The sequence below is a fragment of the Anolis sagrei genome, chromosome 2 (assembly GCF_037176765.1).
Source record: "Anolis sagrei isolate rAnoSag1 chromosome 2, rAnoSag1.mat, whole genome shotgun sequence".
In the NCBI taxonomy this organism is placed as follows: domain Eukaryota; kingdom Metazoa; phylum Chordata; class Lepidosauria; order Squamata; family Dactyloidae; genus Anolis; species Anolis sagrei.
In genome coordinates, this window is record NC_090022.1 from 252,716,012 (window position 1) to 252,731,649 (window position 15,638).

Below are 15,638 nucleotides of genomic sequence, written 5' to 3' on the forward strand. Positions count from 1 at the left end.
TTGAAACTTCATGCAGGACATACAGACAAAGTGAAAATGATTTAGGTTATCACCATACTTCCCACAGCCTTTAAAAAGAATTCAGCCTTCTATAAACTCTATCTAGCAAGACTGGACAGATTCTTCAGAAGTGGGGAAACATTTCTCTAACTGATCATAAATTGGGAAAGAATGCACTTAGGGCATCTATTTTATGCACAAGCTCAATTAAGCATATAGTAATTTCATACGTATAGCAGATGTCAGTGGAGTAGGAAGTCAAAACATTGGAGCAGGACTTGAGTTCAAAGCCCCACACAACCACAAAGGCCGCTGGTTCAATTACTGTTTCTCAGCCTAATTGACCTTCTGAGTTGTGAGGATAAAATTCTATCTGGATAATGGATGGGACAGAAACAGGGCACTGTTCTGAGCACCAGTGAGGAATGTCTCAATAGGTCGGCTCTCTAGAGCAGAGTTTCTCAAACTGTGCTCTTCCTGATGTTTTAGACTTCGGCTCCCACAATTCCTAACTGGTAAGCTGGCTGGGATTTCTGAGAGCTGAAGTTTGGAACACCTGGAGGAGCACAGTTTGTGAAACACTGTTCTAGAGGCATTCTAATAAGACTTGGAGAAACTTATATGGGTTTAGGGCAGGTATGAGCAAACCCAGGCCCGGGGGTCAGATGTGGCTCCTTGCTTTTCTCATACCCTCCCCTCTCACACCATCCTATCCTTCCTTTCTCCCTTTCCTTCCTCCTTCCCCCCCCCCCCTCTTTCCTTCCCCCCCTCTTTCTCCTTCCTTTCATCCCACCCTTTCTTTCTTCCTTCCCTCCCTCTTTCCTCCCTCCTTCCCTTTGACACTTTCGTCCTTCCCTCCTTCCCTCTTTTTTTCTTCTTCCTTCCATTCCTTCCCCTTTTATCTTTACTTCCCTTTGGTCTTTCCTTCCTTCTTCCTTCCCTCCCTCCCTCCCTTCCATTCTTCTCTTCCTCCCTTTCTTTTTTCCTTTCTCCTTTTTTCCCTTCCTCCTTTCCTCCTGGAGGATGTGTAGCTGGGAGAAAAGAAGAGAGGGAAAATGAGAAGCATGTTTCAAGATTTAAAAGGGTGTCCCATTGAGGGGGGGGGGCTGACTTTCTGTTCCTCTAGAGACCAGGGGACAAGGGTGCAATGGATTCAAATGACAGGAAAAGGGATTTGGCTGAAAAGATTAGAAAGAACTTCCTGAAGAGTGGCATAGGTAGCCTCAGTGTGGTGGAGTCTCCTTCTCTGGAGGCTTTTCTGCAGAGACTGTCAATTGGGAGTGCTTTGGTTGTGCCTTCTTGCATGGCAGGGGGTTGGACTGGATGGCCCTGGGGGTCTCTTCCAACTCTTGGATTCTGGGATTCTATATCTGGAGTAGGCAATATGAGGTCTAATGGATACACTTTTTTCTCTCCTGTCCACCATCTCATCCAGATCAAGGCCAATCCTTTTGGGATCCAAACGCTTCCTGTCTTTCCTTCACTCTCTGCCTCCAAAAGAGAAGAGGAAGGGGAGGAAAGGGCATTGAGGGGACTTGGGGAGAACCCCCTCCCTCCTGGCCCTCTCACCACACACTGGCTCGCCATGTGGCCCACAAGTTAGATAGTTTGCCCATGCCTGGTTTAGGACAAGAGAGAGGAGGCCAAATTGCACCCACCGATGGTCCAGAAGCCTCCAGATTTGCCTCACTTATCGTCTCCATTAGAAAGGTAAGTAAGAATGGTAAGATCCCTATGTAACATCCTGTGATCACTACACTGCAAGCCAAGTGAATTCTTGATGTAATCATTAAGGAACTGATGAGATCACATTTCAGAGTAAGTACAAAGCCTTTAAATGTACTCAATTTAACAAAACTCATCTGAATGGGCTAGTTTGCATAGCCTCTCCTGAAGACTGAAGAACCATTTGACTTATAGTTAGTGTTCAAGCAGCTGTCTGTATCTGCTATGGTGGAGGGAAAAACCCAGTTAGTCCTGTGGTGCAGATCACATATTGGAACTGAATTAGGGATGCTTAAATACACATCCATAATCCTGCCTCCCCATAATTGAGTTGGGGGTCAGAGAGTTGCATCATACTTTTCTCACCAAAACAGAACTCAGTATGCCTTAGAGTAATATGGAATTAGAAGTACAATTTTTAAAAAGACAAAGCAAGAGCAAATAATTAAATGCAGAAAACACTGTGTCACTGACTTCAAAGTGGTTGTGCTGGGGGGGAAAGAATTTCAAGAGATGACTGGAGACAGACAGCTGAAATGGGTTGCATTCACAAATCCTAATTGATTAGCCAACGTTTCCTCTCTGATATGGACTCCTTAGGTTTGCCTTTAGATGCTGGCTCTACACTGCTTTATAATGACATGAGCCTACATATATAATGCCATTTCATGACAGTGTAGATGGGGCCTTAGACAGCCAGTGTGGTACAGTGGTTTGAGCACTGGACTATGGCTCTTAATACTAGAGTTCAAATCCTTATTTATAGTCCTTTAATTAGCTCTGGAATTGAGTGGCCCCGGTCCCCTAGTAGGGCCATTGCTGAGACCGATCCTTGCACTGTTGCATTCAGCCAGCCCCATTTTCACCTTCTCCTTGTACTAGTCTTGGCCCAGCCCATTCCAAAAAGTCCAGGCCCCTTATTGAAATCTTTGCCCCTGGCCGCTTACCTTGCATGAAGAAGAGAGCGGAACTGGTTTTAAATTGATTTTAATGTATATATTTTGTTAACAGTTTATGCCTATGTTTTTGTTTTATATTGTACTAGTTATCCCCTGCCACACGTTGCTGTGGCCCAGTCTCGTGAGCTTGAAAATAAAGTAATGAGAAAGTGTTGGTTTCTAATGTATGTAATGTCTTGATGCTTGTGGGTTAAAAGTATTTCTTGCTGTTTCTTTGTCAGTGTTGATGTGGAGACTGTCTGATTTGCCTACTCTGAAACATGCAACATATAATTGTCCTTCTTTAGGGGTCCCCTTTCAAATCTATGATAATATGTGTGTGAATCTTATATATTATCTAACTATATCTATGGTTGGATGGCTCTTTGTCAGGAGGGCATGGATTACGTTTTCTTGTCCTGTGAAGGGAGTTGGTTTGGATGGCCTTAAGTATTTTCTGTTGGTCGTGGGGGTTCTGTGTAGAAAGTTTGCCCCCAATTCTCTCTTTCGTCGGGTTCAGAATGCTCTTTGAGTGTAGGTGCACCTATAAATCCCAGGAACTACAATTCCAAAATGTCAAGGTCTATTTCCCCCAAACACCATCTGTGTTCACATTTGGACATACGGAATATTCATGCCAAGTTTGGTCCAGATCTATCCTTGTTTGAGTCCACAGTGCTCTCTAGATGTAGGTGAACTACAACTCCCAAACTCAAGGTTAATGCCCACCAAACCCTTCCAGAATTTCCTGTTGGACATGGGCGAGTCCTATGTGCCAAAATTGGTTCAATTCCATCGTTGGTGGAGTTTGATTGTAGGTGAACTGTAAATCCCAGCAACTACAAATCCCAAATGACAAAATCAGGGTTTTTTTTAGTGATGGTCACTCCTTGGGGTAGTAGGTGTCTTGTGTCCAAATTTGGTGGCAATCCCGACCAGTGGTTTTTGAGTTCTGTTAATCCCACAAACAAACATTACATTTTATTTATATAGATGTTTTTGTATTATTTTGCATATTATTATCATTATTATTATTTGGCTATGGACACATCATACTCTGTCAGCTCAGAGAAATATAGTAATAATAAAACTTGATTTAAATTCTGCCCTATCTCCCCGGAGGGACTCAGGGAGGATTCCAAACAGAAAAGGCAAACATTCAATGCCTGAACACAACAACAATACACCCATAGTGACGAAATTTGGTAACCCAACATATAAATTTTTTTTGACTTAACAACTAAAATTAAAATTTAAAAACACAACCTGTTATATCAGACATAAGACAAAACATTGAACAGAGGCATCAATTTCCCAGTGCCTTGGGGCAAGTAGATTGATCATTACTCAAGATATCTATTGAACGGGTGAGGCGAACAGGGCATGGATACAGATGGTAGCTATTACTCAGAGGTATAATGGTAGTATTATCAACTACCCCTCCTCCTATTCACAAGCCAGTGAGCAAAGGTATATCTTCAGCTGTTTCTTGAAGACAGGGAGGAAGGGGGGCATCTTTCACTCCTTAGGATTTATTTATTTATTTACGTCACTTTTATCCCGCCCATTTCAGCCCAAAGGCGACTCAGGTAGCGTACTAATCGGCAACAATTAGATGCCATATAAACATACATACATTGGTTAAAAGAAAAAGAAAAAATCACATCATAATACATTTTAAAACCATAAATGCAATAAAAACAAAAAATATAAAACTATTTCTTCCTGGAAGGGAAAGGAATTCCAAAGGTGGGGGGCGGCCACGGAGAAGGCCCTTTCTCTCATTCCTGCCAGTAATGGGGGTAGGAATAAGAAGAGGGCCCCCTCTGAAGACCACAGTGTCTGAGTTGGTCTACAGTGGGAAATGCAATTCATCAAATAGCAATGGCAAACTCCTTCTGAACAAACCTTCACAAGAAAACTACACAAAAGTCACTTTAGGATCACCACAGGTTGGAAATGACTAGAAGGCACACAACAACAACCACTTCTTAGTACAACACATGCATTGTCAGAATTCTGGTGAACTGGGCCTCAGAATCTGGAACAGCTGTTCTACATAGTAGTGGAAATTGATCTAGTAAAAATCTAGGTTGGAAACAGTGTGGAAAGGTACCACTGCACATGCCTCACACTTGCTTCATGGTAAGATCACCAGTTTTTTTTTTTAATCGTGTCAGGAGTGACTTGAGAAACTGCACGTCACTTCTGGTGTGAGAGAATTGACCGTCTGCAAGGACGTTGCCCAGGGAACGCCCGGATGATTTGATGTTTTTATCATCCTTGTGGGAGGCTTCTCTCATGTCCCCGCATGAGGAGCTGGAGCTGATAGAGGGAGCTCATCTGCCTCTCCCCAGATTCGAACTTGCAATCTATCGGTCTTTAGTCCTGCCGGCACAGGGGTTTAACCCACTGCACCACCGGGGGGCTCCATAGATCACCATAGTGATTACATCTAAAAACAATTTCTAATTTGTTTTGCTATTCAGAGGCTTCCTTCATTAAAGAAGAGATGCAAATTCAGAAGAAAATGGAGAAAACTTCAGGTTTAGAATAAAAGTTGTGTTGCCAACACACAGCACAGTTAGTTCTCGGAGATGAAAAATGTTGAACTTACATATTGCTACCGAATAATTTTGTTTTAAGCTTAGGAGTGCCGACATTCAGATGTTAACAATTTGTAGCTGATCTCCTGGTCACATTCAATAACAATGTGGATTAAAAAAAACTGCTCCAGCATTGCTTCCCCTTTTGTTTTATGTTATGTTAAGGAATGCACAGCTTGATTCAAACATGAGGAACCCTGGACGAATCACAGGGAAAGCTTAAGGAAGCCAAGTAGCTAAACTATAGAGCACACTAATCAGATATTTGAGTAGCATTTGAAAACCACAAACACACAGGAAAAAGAATAAGGAGTCTGGAGATTCAAGACAGCCGAAGGAGGTTCTTGCTGCAGAAAGCATATCTGTTTACATCTCTGGTTTACTAGCATGGCTGTGTTAGCATTTCATGCTTTAAGTTTTCCAATCAGTTGTCCAGTTTTAAAACACATCATCCACTCTTGAAGTTACAGTACCAAGGAGGCAATATTCGCTTTTTGAAAAGTTTGTTTACTACATTGAAGTTAGTTTGGCGAGCTGTCTCCCCCAGGTGGGAGGACTTGAAAAAGAAAAAGTAGTGCTGGTTTATTTAATCATTCTTTTCCCTTTTAGACAGCAGTATGCTGGTTTGAATTTTATACTGATAATTAAATACAGTCAGATCTTGGGAGGTGAACTGGCTATAAAAAGTAGCCTTTTTTTCTTCCTGTGTGGTTCACATGAGGGCCACACAGGATTTCAAATCTTCTTCTTTCTCCCTCAATCTTCAAGATAACAAGGATATTCTTGAAAGGAGGAATGTGCAGAAATAAATCCAAGCCAACTCCAACACAGTAAAAAAAATGAAAGAAGGCAGAACACATTTGCTTTTTCCCCGCATATTTGACTTCAAGGTGAAATCTGAAGTCTAGGACATACATAGTTTATAACCTACTCGTTACTACTCAACTTGTTATCATATGGCTATCAGCAATGGAAATACGGCCAAAGAGCTTCTCCTGGACCAGCTCTATGTTAGAAGTGTTCACTTCAGGTAGATAGATAAAGCCCCTGGTGGCACAATGGGTTAAACCCTTGTGCCAGCAGGACTGAAGACTGACAGGTCAGAGGTTCAAATCCGGGGAGAGTGTAGATGAGCTCCCTCTGTCAGCTCCAGCTCCTCATGCGGGGACGTAAGAAAAGCCTCCTACAAAGATGGTAAAACATTCAAACATCCATCAGCCTATCTCCCATCATCCTTACCCTTTTCCTAAGTAGACTGCGGCTAGTGGGAGCTGCATCCCAATAGGAAGGCTGAGCTGACTGACTGGTTAGGAAGTCAGATGCAAGTTGCAGCCAGCCAGATCTGAGGCTAATAGGACTGGTAGTGGACCAGACCAAAGGCAAAAGGGCAGTAGAGCCACTAGAGGGCTTGCTGCAGAGACCTATATTTCCAGGTGTGATGGGGAAACTACTGCTTTGTGTTTCATTGTGCTTTGAACTGCCAACCTTTAGGTCAGATTCAATAGTTCAACGGTTTAACCCACTGCACCACTGTAGTCTAGTTGATATTTTGTCGGCAATATACATTTACCATGATTTATTACTTCATTTCTCCCAAGATCGGATTCAAGACAGCCTGAAATAGTTTTTAAAATATTCGTCTAAAACATTAATTTACCAAAGTTTAAAAATAAATGTTATTTTAGAAAGCATGATGAAAACAATTTAAACATAATTTCCAGTATTTTAGATTACATGTACACTAATGCAGTTTAGCACCACTTAAATCTTGGGAGTTGTAGTTCTACCAGGTCGTCAGCCTTATCTGGCAAATAGTTCTGTGTCAGGAAAAAGTATAAAGAAAGTTAGGCACATTTGTATTTAAAAGATTTTATTTTTTGTTTCACAAAATAAAAGAAAATGCAACAGTGTTTGCGATACACATGCCCTTCAGTCAGTGCTGGTTATACACACTTTTTTTCAAAGTATAAGAAAATAGGCTTTTATTTCTTTACAAATTAAGGAAACCCACAAATTTGCATATTAATGTGTTTACATGTCTGACACGTACATGTCCTCTGCAAGGCAAGCTTTGTACAACTTGAAGTGCTACTGTTTTGATGTGATTGTACCTTGCACTTTCTCTAAGGTACTGAACACAGATATAGAATTCCTTTCTATATTCATTTAAGTACTGACATTTCAGAATTACTTTGGTGTTATCAAGATATCTACTTGTTATGAACAGAACATCTCTCAATAGATGGGGTACAAATTTACTCTCAAACCCACTTCTTGTGTGATCAGTGGCTTTTAATGATCCATACAAACTCCATCATATTGTTCCTTTTCTTAAAAGTGTAACTATTTTAGATTTTTACAGTAAGTTTCGACAAGCTGCCATGACTAACTTTTTTTAAATGTCAGATTGTTGAGTTGATGAAAAAGATGAAAAGAGCTGTATTTCTACAAGTTTGAGTAACATAGCAGTTCTAGGTTGCTTAGGTCCTTGGAGGCTATGAACTGAGAATTTAATATGGCAATGCTACAATTTTAAGTGGCAAAAACTGTAGACATTTCATCAAAAGGATAAAGCACTGTCAACTTTTTGTAGGAAGACCAGCAGGAATCGGACATAATTCAGAAAGTATTCTCATGCCACCCCTTTTCTAAGTATAGGCAGAACATTTTATGCATTTGAATGACATCAACATTTGAAATGGAAAATAAGGAATAACATCTAACTGCTCACATAGAGCAGATACATACAAACAATTTGAGATACATACAAACATGTACAGTAATATGAGGCATTTTTTAAATAAACTTCAGAGTGCATTGAGAGATAACATCTTCCAGAAGAAAGCCAAACTATCAGAAGGGGGAATGTTCTAATAGAGAACAGGTGAAAGATATGCACATGCGAGTGCAAATCCATTCAGGGCTCAGTATCCCGTAACATGGAGCGAGTAAAAGAGGGAAAAGAGGCCACATTCCTTAAGAGTTTATATCCTTACAATGCACATATACAACATATAATGGAATAGACAACTTTTAAACCAGTGAGATCAATTACAGCAGTGTTTCTCAACCTTCCTTAATGCTGCAACCCCTTAATACAGTTCCTCATGTTGTGGTGATCCCCAACCATAAAAATATTTTCATTGCTACTTCATAAATGCCATTTTGCTGCTTTTATGAATCGCAATGTAAATATCTGATAAGCAGGATGTATTTTCATTCACTGCACCAAATTTGTCACAAATACCCAATACACCCAAATTTGAATAGTGGTGGGGTTGGGGAGAATTGATTTTGTCATTTGGCAGTTGTAGCTGCTGGGATTTACAATCAAAGAGCATTCCGAACTCCACCAACAATGGAAATGAACCAAACTCGGCACACAGAATTCTCATGACTGACAGAAAATACTGGAAGGGCTTGGTGGCCTTGAGTTTTGGAAGTGTAGTTCACCTACAACCAGAGCACTGTAGACCTCACACAATGATGGATCTGGACCAAACTTGGCACGAAGCCTCCATATGCCCAAATGTGAACACTGCCAGAGTTTGGACGGGGGGGGGGGGGGGGGGGACCTTGACATTTGGGAGTTGTAGTTGCTGGGACTTATACTGTGTTTTCTGATGTTCTTTGGCAACCCCTATGACACCTTCTCGCAACCCCTCCAGGGTCCTGACCCCCAGGCTGAGAAACACTGCATTACAGAAATATCACCTCTTGACCACTACCATCCAGATCTTGTTATACTTAAAATACAAATGTGCCATTTGTGGGGGGGGGGGGGGGACAGATTATCTTGACCATTGTATGCTTTGAAGGAGAGTATGCACTTTACTTTGGCTACAGACCTTTCAAACAACATTGCTGTATTATGTATATGTGTTTACAGAACAGCAAGCTATACATGGAAGGGGAGGATAGACTGATGTATACCAACACACACATGGAGTCTCTCTCAAGGCACATGTAAAAACAGCTTTAATGTTTTGTTTTGTTTTTCTCTAAACACTGGATGCATTTCAAGCTAACGTGTGATTTTTGCATGAGAAAGTTGGAGGGGAAAAACAAGAGCTTGTTCAATACAATGATTTTCACACATCAAGCTATATTTTCCTTCAACTTTCTACAATGTGGAATACTTCCTTACTCCCAGAATTTCAAAAAGGTACAGTGTGAAAAAAGTAAAGAAAAATCACAGTAGCTGAAAATGCAACATGTGTATAGAGAAGGTGCATTTAAAACTTGTCTGGAAAACTTATTTTAGTATTCAGATCCAATACCTTGAAGTTCCAGCTTCTTTATCTAGTTTAATGGGATGGATGGCGGTTTAAAGAAAGTTTAACATCATCCACCAAAACAACCTGATAATGGCCACTAGCTCTGTTCTTCCTGGAATCTATTTTAGCAACTCTATACAATGGTACAAGAAGCCCTTCACATACAATCCTACACTCCACACTCTGTACATCTTTAGGGGAAGTCAGTCCTTTTTTATTGTTCAAAACCTGACTTATAGTGTTGCAACAAACCCCAAAATCTGCATATTCAGTTGGTGGTGACCCATGGTCTCATTCTGGGGGTGATGTCCCCTTCCTTTTGGGCAATGGGCCACATTTATATGAAGTACAATAAAGTAAGAGGAACGCATATACAACTGTAGAAACACATCACTCAACTAGTTTCTGTCTAATTTCCATTATAGCAAGAGGTGGATGATCTGTGCTTCACAAAACTTTACTTCCAGTTCACACCAGGGACACCCTGTGGGCCCCCACCACCTTCCTTCCTCTGGTTTTACCATCATAAAGGTTTTCAAATCCCTCTTATGGTGATTCTCATACAAGTTGCCCTTTCCCTACTGCTGTCAGCAGTGTCAAAATGTGATTGATGTAGGAATCATGTTATGGGAGTATACACATGCACATATGCATCACATACTTCTGAAAGCTTTATATAACAAATCAAAAGAAAATCGATGTAAATTGTATGCTTTCTCCCTCTACATTCATGCATGTGTTTGTATGGATACACATATGCAAGTTGGAAATAGTCAAACTCTGGATAGTGGTTGCAAGCTCCAAGCTCTCAGACAGACTAAAATCAGGTTTATTTCAAATATTATTTCAGAATGACAAGGATTTTTAACTTGAACTAAAATATATACCTTTATTGTATTATTCTACAGCCACACCTCTTTTATAGCCCATGAAGACAGTTGTGAAAGAAGGTTGTTTGTCTGGCTAAAGCCAAGCTTCTATTATATATTAATATATTAATCTCATAGTCCTTATAATATATCCTAAGGCACATGAACAGTTATTACTATTTGATTTAAAATACAGTCATGATTGATCGGTTTCCAATACAAACCAAATCCAGAATGCTTTAATGCACAAACTGGGAGAAAATATTAATTTATGCAGTATATTTCTACACTGAAATGTCTTTTAAAAATAAAAAGATTTCAAAAAAATTTCACCATAAAATGTAATGATGTTCTCAATGCTGTGTATGCGAAACTGGGGGCGTTGTCACACTTTACTGGGATAAAGATACACACGCATACAGTGCTAAATTAACATATCTTAAAACACAACAGTTTTGAGCCTGACATGAAAATCAAGTCTTTGTATGCTAGGAAACTTTAAATCAAATGAAGAAGAAACAAAAACTACTGACATTAGCCCTAAACATAGCAGAAAATCTTTTAGTACACAAAAGTTGACCTCTCATATTAATATGGTACATTTTTCTTTTGAAGGAGACTCAAGACAAGTTCAGGTTACATTAATATTAAGTAAGCATGAGCTGTCACTTATAGCTTGAACTTCTCCCTTGCTCTCCACACCTTCCAATTCAGAAAGAAAACAAAGAATTTTGTTTGTTTCCATTGGGGCTCAGGTCTCAGATTCGGATATGAGCTAACCAAAGTTGAATTTACATTTCTATTTAAACATTAGGTGCAACTTAATGCAAAATTCATAACAGAAAGATACATAATTGAAAAATATTCTTAAAGTTTTAATTTAAACGTGTTCATAATTCTAGAATACATCTGCACTGTATTTTCAAGTACAACTCACATTTTCAGTAGCAAGTGCATGTACGCATTATATTCAAGGTACACAGTCAGGTGACTTGAAAGAGAATTAAGATAGCAGTCATTCCACATAATTTTCCCCTGCTTTTCACTCATTCCCCAGCAAACAAGATTGCCTCTCCTCCTGGCAAAAGAGTATACAAGATAATGTTTTTGGTTCCATAAAGATGTTGAATTATTCAACCAAGTTTTTTTAAAGGGCTCTAATTTTAAAGGGCTCTATTGATCGATCTGCCTTCAGACTATTAATGATTCAGAAGTCCCCAAAAGTACATTCTCAAATAATTTAAGGAAATTTTCTTCCTCCCCTCACAAACTGTTTTATCCATAAGAGGTTTTTTAAATCATTTTTATGGTGTTAAATTCATATTTGAACAGCTAGATTTGATTGACAGCCTAATCATTCTACCTTCACAATGGTTCCAAATAGTTTTAAAGCATACTACGAATCAGCTTCATGCCTGTGTTGTTTTTAAAGGCAGCACATGGGGAATAAAAGCAAGCTGCCCAGTACAGCATTATATAAAACTGGGATTTGGAGACATAAGGAAGACAGAGATTTAAAAGATTCCTCAGCAGAGAACTATGAAATAAAATTAGAAAAAAGACATTTAGTTTGGAACAGTTGTCTTTATCCTGCTCTAATGCTAGAAATGACACCAAGTCAGAGTTTCACGGCTATCCCCAACCCCCCCCCCCCCTGCCCCCACCCTGAACCAGAGCAGGCTCTAACATCTGCCGGGAAGGCTCTCCTCTCAGTCCTGCCACCATCACAAATGGAGTTGCTGAGGATGAGAGAGAGGGGCTTTCTTGGTGGTGGCCCCTCGGCTTTGGAACGCCCTCTCCTGGGAGATTAGGTAGGCCCCCACAGTCTTCCTTTCGTAAAGACTTGAAGTTTTGGCTATTGAAACAAGCTTTTGAGAATGCTTAGTCCCTAACTGTTCTGGTAACAGTCATGCAGCCTGCATTTTTATCCCATGCCCTCTCTCCATTGTTACAGCTCTGCACTTATACCATTCTCTTGCCCTATTGTCCATAGTCTGGCCACGTTTACAACAGTGGTTTTGTTGAGTTTTGGTTGGTGTTTTATATACGTATGTGTTTTGCTTATTGTATTTTATACTGTGTTTATGTTCTACTTTTAGGCACCTTGTGCCATGTGTAAGTTGGCCTGAGTCCCTTTGGTGAAATTGTGGTGGGATGTAAGAATGAAGTTGTTGTTGTTATCTAGGAAGATAGGATCCAACATCTTAGGGTTATTAACATGATTGACTAATTCCATACTGAACTCTTCCTCTCAATAGCAAAAGCTACCAGCACTGAAATGTCAGCCTGCCAAGCTCTGACTGTCCTGTGTAGTCTAATTACTGAAACAAAACCCTGGCTCCCACTACAAACATCATGGGAGCTGCTGTACATATTTCTCACTCATCTATATGCATCCTTTAGCATCACTCCAATGAATTTCGGCCAAATGACAGAAGGAGCGTGCAAGTTAAACTCACTGCTCTTGATGAGAATGCACAAGTTGCCCAATCATATGCAAAGTCAACACAAATCAGTTTTTGGAAAATATCCCACAGTAGGCCAAGCCAGAAAAAGGGATATCAACCACCAAAATGCCTGACAGGTGTCTGTAGTGAGGGGCTATTCTTTGCCAGCAAGACCAGGTTATGATTGGAACACCACAGGAGATGTGGCACATGGTTTTAGTTCACCTTTGGACCATTCAGGTAATGCTTGCCTAATGGTGCAAGTGATTGAACAACCACTAAATGTGTCAGCTTTTATCTGGACTCCCAATCATATACCTTAATATGCCTTTGAACAGGGGCTTAAGTTTTCCTTTTTTTTTTTTAAATTGAGGAAGGAACTCAAAATTTGCATCAACATTCTGACTTGACGCTGACGGCTTATTTGGAAAAGATCTTGCACATGTCTATTAAGCATTCATTTTTGATATAGACAACACAGAAAACAACGGGAAAGTAATATCGGAAGACTGAAAACTTTTGGGATTCCCATGTGAAAGATCAAGTGGCTGAAAGACTTAAACCAAGTATGTATCCTGCTCATTTTCTTCGTGTATTTTGAATTGGTGAGATGTCGCTATGGACCTGTACTGAACACCATGTGCATTATTTCTGTTAAATGACCTCCAAGTGCTTTGCTATCTGCTTCATCATAAATACCCTGCACAAGGAAGGAGCACTTCATAGGCATGAGATAATTTACACTAATAAATGTAATGATTATATTGTTGGTGAAAGCATGTTGGACATGTTTCATGGCTTGCAAACCAATGATTTTGGCTAAAGAACAGATATGACTATTTCCAGAAAGGACTGTATACTCAAACAATTGTGAAGCATCTTGACTTCAATGTATCTGAATGATTCAAAAGCTGCAGAATTTGCAGACTGACAATTCTTGTACTGCCACAATGGTATGGTAAATGCTATTTGGCACATAAATGAAATGAATACATGATCTGAAAGCCAGACAGCATCCTCAAGAAGCAGAAGTTTGGGCCAAATTTTCTTCATTTTGCTGGATGTAAAACACTCCAGCCACCTGCCTTGTGGGCAAGCCAAAACCAATTTTTGGGGTAGAAAATACAACAGTGTAACGATTCTAGCTTATGGTGTCATGAAAAAAATAAATATTCACAAAAAGACATTTTGAATTCCTGGGATACCTTGGGGAAAAGGAAATCTTCATCACAAAACTTTCTTGATATAAAATGTTCTCCAAACTACCACTCAGATGCTTTTTGACAATTTGTATTTTTCAGCATAGTTTCACCACCACCATCAAAAAACACAATATTAACCTCTGTCTTTACAAAAACTATTTGAATTATTCAGTGCGTGGTATCCATAGCACCCAGCTATGTTGCAGACAAAAATAAAAAATTTCTAACAATAATTGTTTATATTATATATAGATATATATTTCTGACATCTGTATCATTTTTAGAAAACACTTTGATAAATCAAGATCTAGAACTTCCCGAAATCCAACTTTTTGCTCACCTCCATTATGTGCATCTTAGCAGCTGTTTATAATCATGTTAATTTAAAAACCCACATGCTTCACAGCAGGCATAGTATTTACAGTTCAAGAAGCGATGAACAATGAGGAAGGCTAATTAAACAGTGCTTTGCGAAGAATAAGCAGCCCTCAGGAGAGTTCTCGTCTTGCTCTCTTTTGTTTTGATGTCTCTTTCAGTATGAAGAAAATGGAACTGGACTTTCCTATAATGGAAGGGAGCTGTACTATGATGATAAAAAGTATTGTCCTTGTATTGTGTGAATGTTGGTCAATGTATAAACATCCTCTTAATCAGCAAATATGTCAAGTCCCCAAACCCTCCAAAGAGAGCCAGCATAGGAAAAGATGTACCCTGAGCTAACTAGAATCCTCTCACAGTGCAAAAACAGTTGCATCACCCATTTCCAGCCCTGACTCCCTGCACAAGCAGCAAAAGAGCAAGAGCTGCAACATTCCAAGTGGCTAATCGAAGCTCTCCAGGAACTGTCACCACTATAGCAATTTTTCTAGTTCTGCCAAGTTTTTCTCCATCCATCGGATGTTCAACTGAATTGTCTCAATGGCTTCTTGGACATACCGCAGTTGAAAAGTCTCTTCTGACTTAGATTCAAAGAATGTCTTAACCTAAAAGAGTAATATAACACATGGGTTAAAACTGGATGGTGGGGATTTCTTCTGAGGGTAGTCACAGAAGGAAACAGTGTTTAACAATGTACACCTTTTCCTCCCCAGTTCTCCCCACAATAACACTTAAATGAGCTAATCATAGATTCTGACTGTAAAATCCCACCAAAATGAAAGGATACAAATGCTATTACTGGAAGAGTCCAAAATTAGACAATGTTATGTTTAGTTGACATAACCCATCCAGGTGCTGGATGAGTCCTGGCACACAAGGTAGAGAAGACATGAAAGAAATAATGTGTCCTCCGCTAAGAAGTGGATAAACTGAATTTTGTTATTGGTTGTGGATTTTGATGCCTGATTTATATCATTACAATGTTGTTGTTTTCCTTTGTTTTACACTGTTATGCATTTTGATGTGTTACATTTGAAATTGTTTTGAATGGGTTTGGCCCCATGTTAGCTGCCCCGAGTCCCTTTGGAGAGATGGAGGCGGGGTACAAAAATAAATTTTATTATTATTATTACTATTATTATTATTATTATTAGTTTGGAAAACTAACAATGCTATTGTGGAAGTGTGAGAACCTC

At 39.6% G+C, this 15,638-nt stretch overlaps 1 protein-coding gene across 1 annotated transcript in view; it reads right to left on the reverse strand.

The window, feature by feature from the left end:
• Positions 1-10,359: 10,359 nt before the first annotated feature.
• LNPEP (leucyl and cystinyl aminopeptidase) overlaps positions 10,360-15,638 on the reverse strand; it is a 63,181-nt gene continuing 57,902 nt past the window's right edge. Inside the window, exon 18 of the mRNA XM_060761822.2 lies at positions 10,360-15,047. Coding sequence (XP_060617805.2) covers positions 14,916-15,047 — 132 coding nt within the window. The 3' untranslated portion in view covers positions 10,360-14,915. The remainder of the gene's footprint in view (positions 15,048-15,638) is intronic.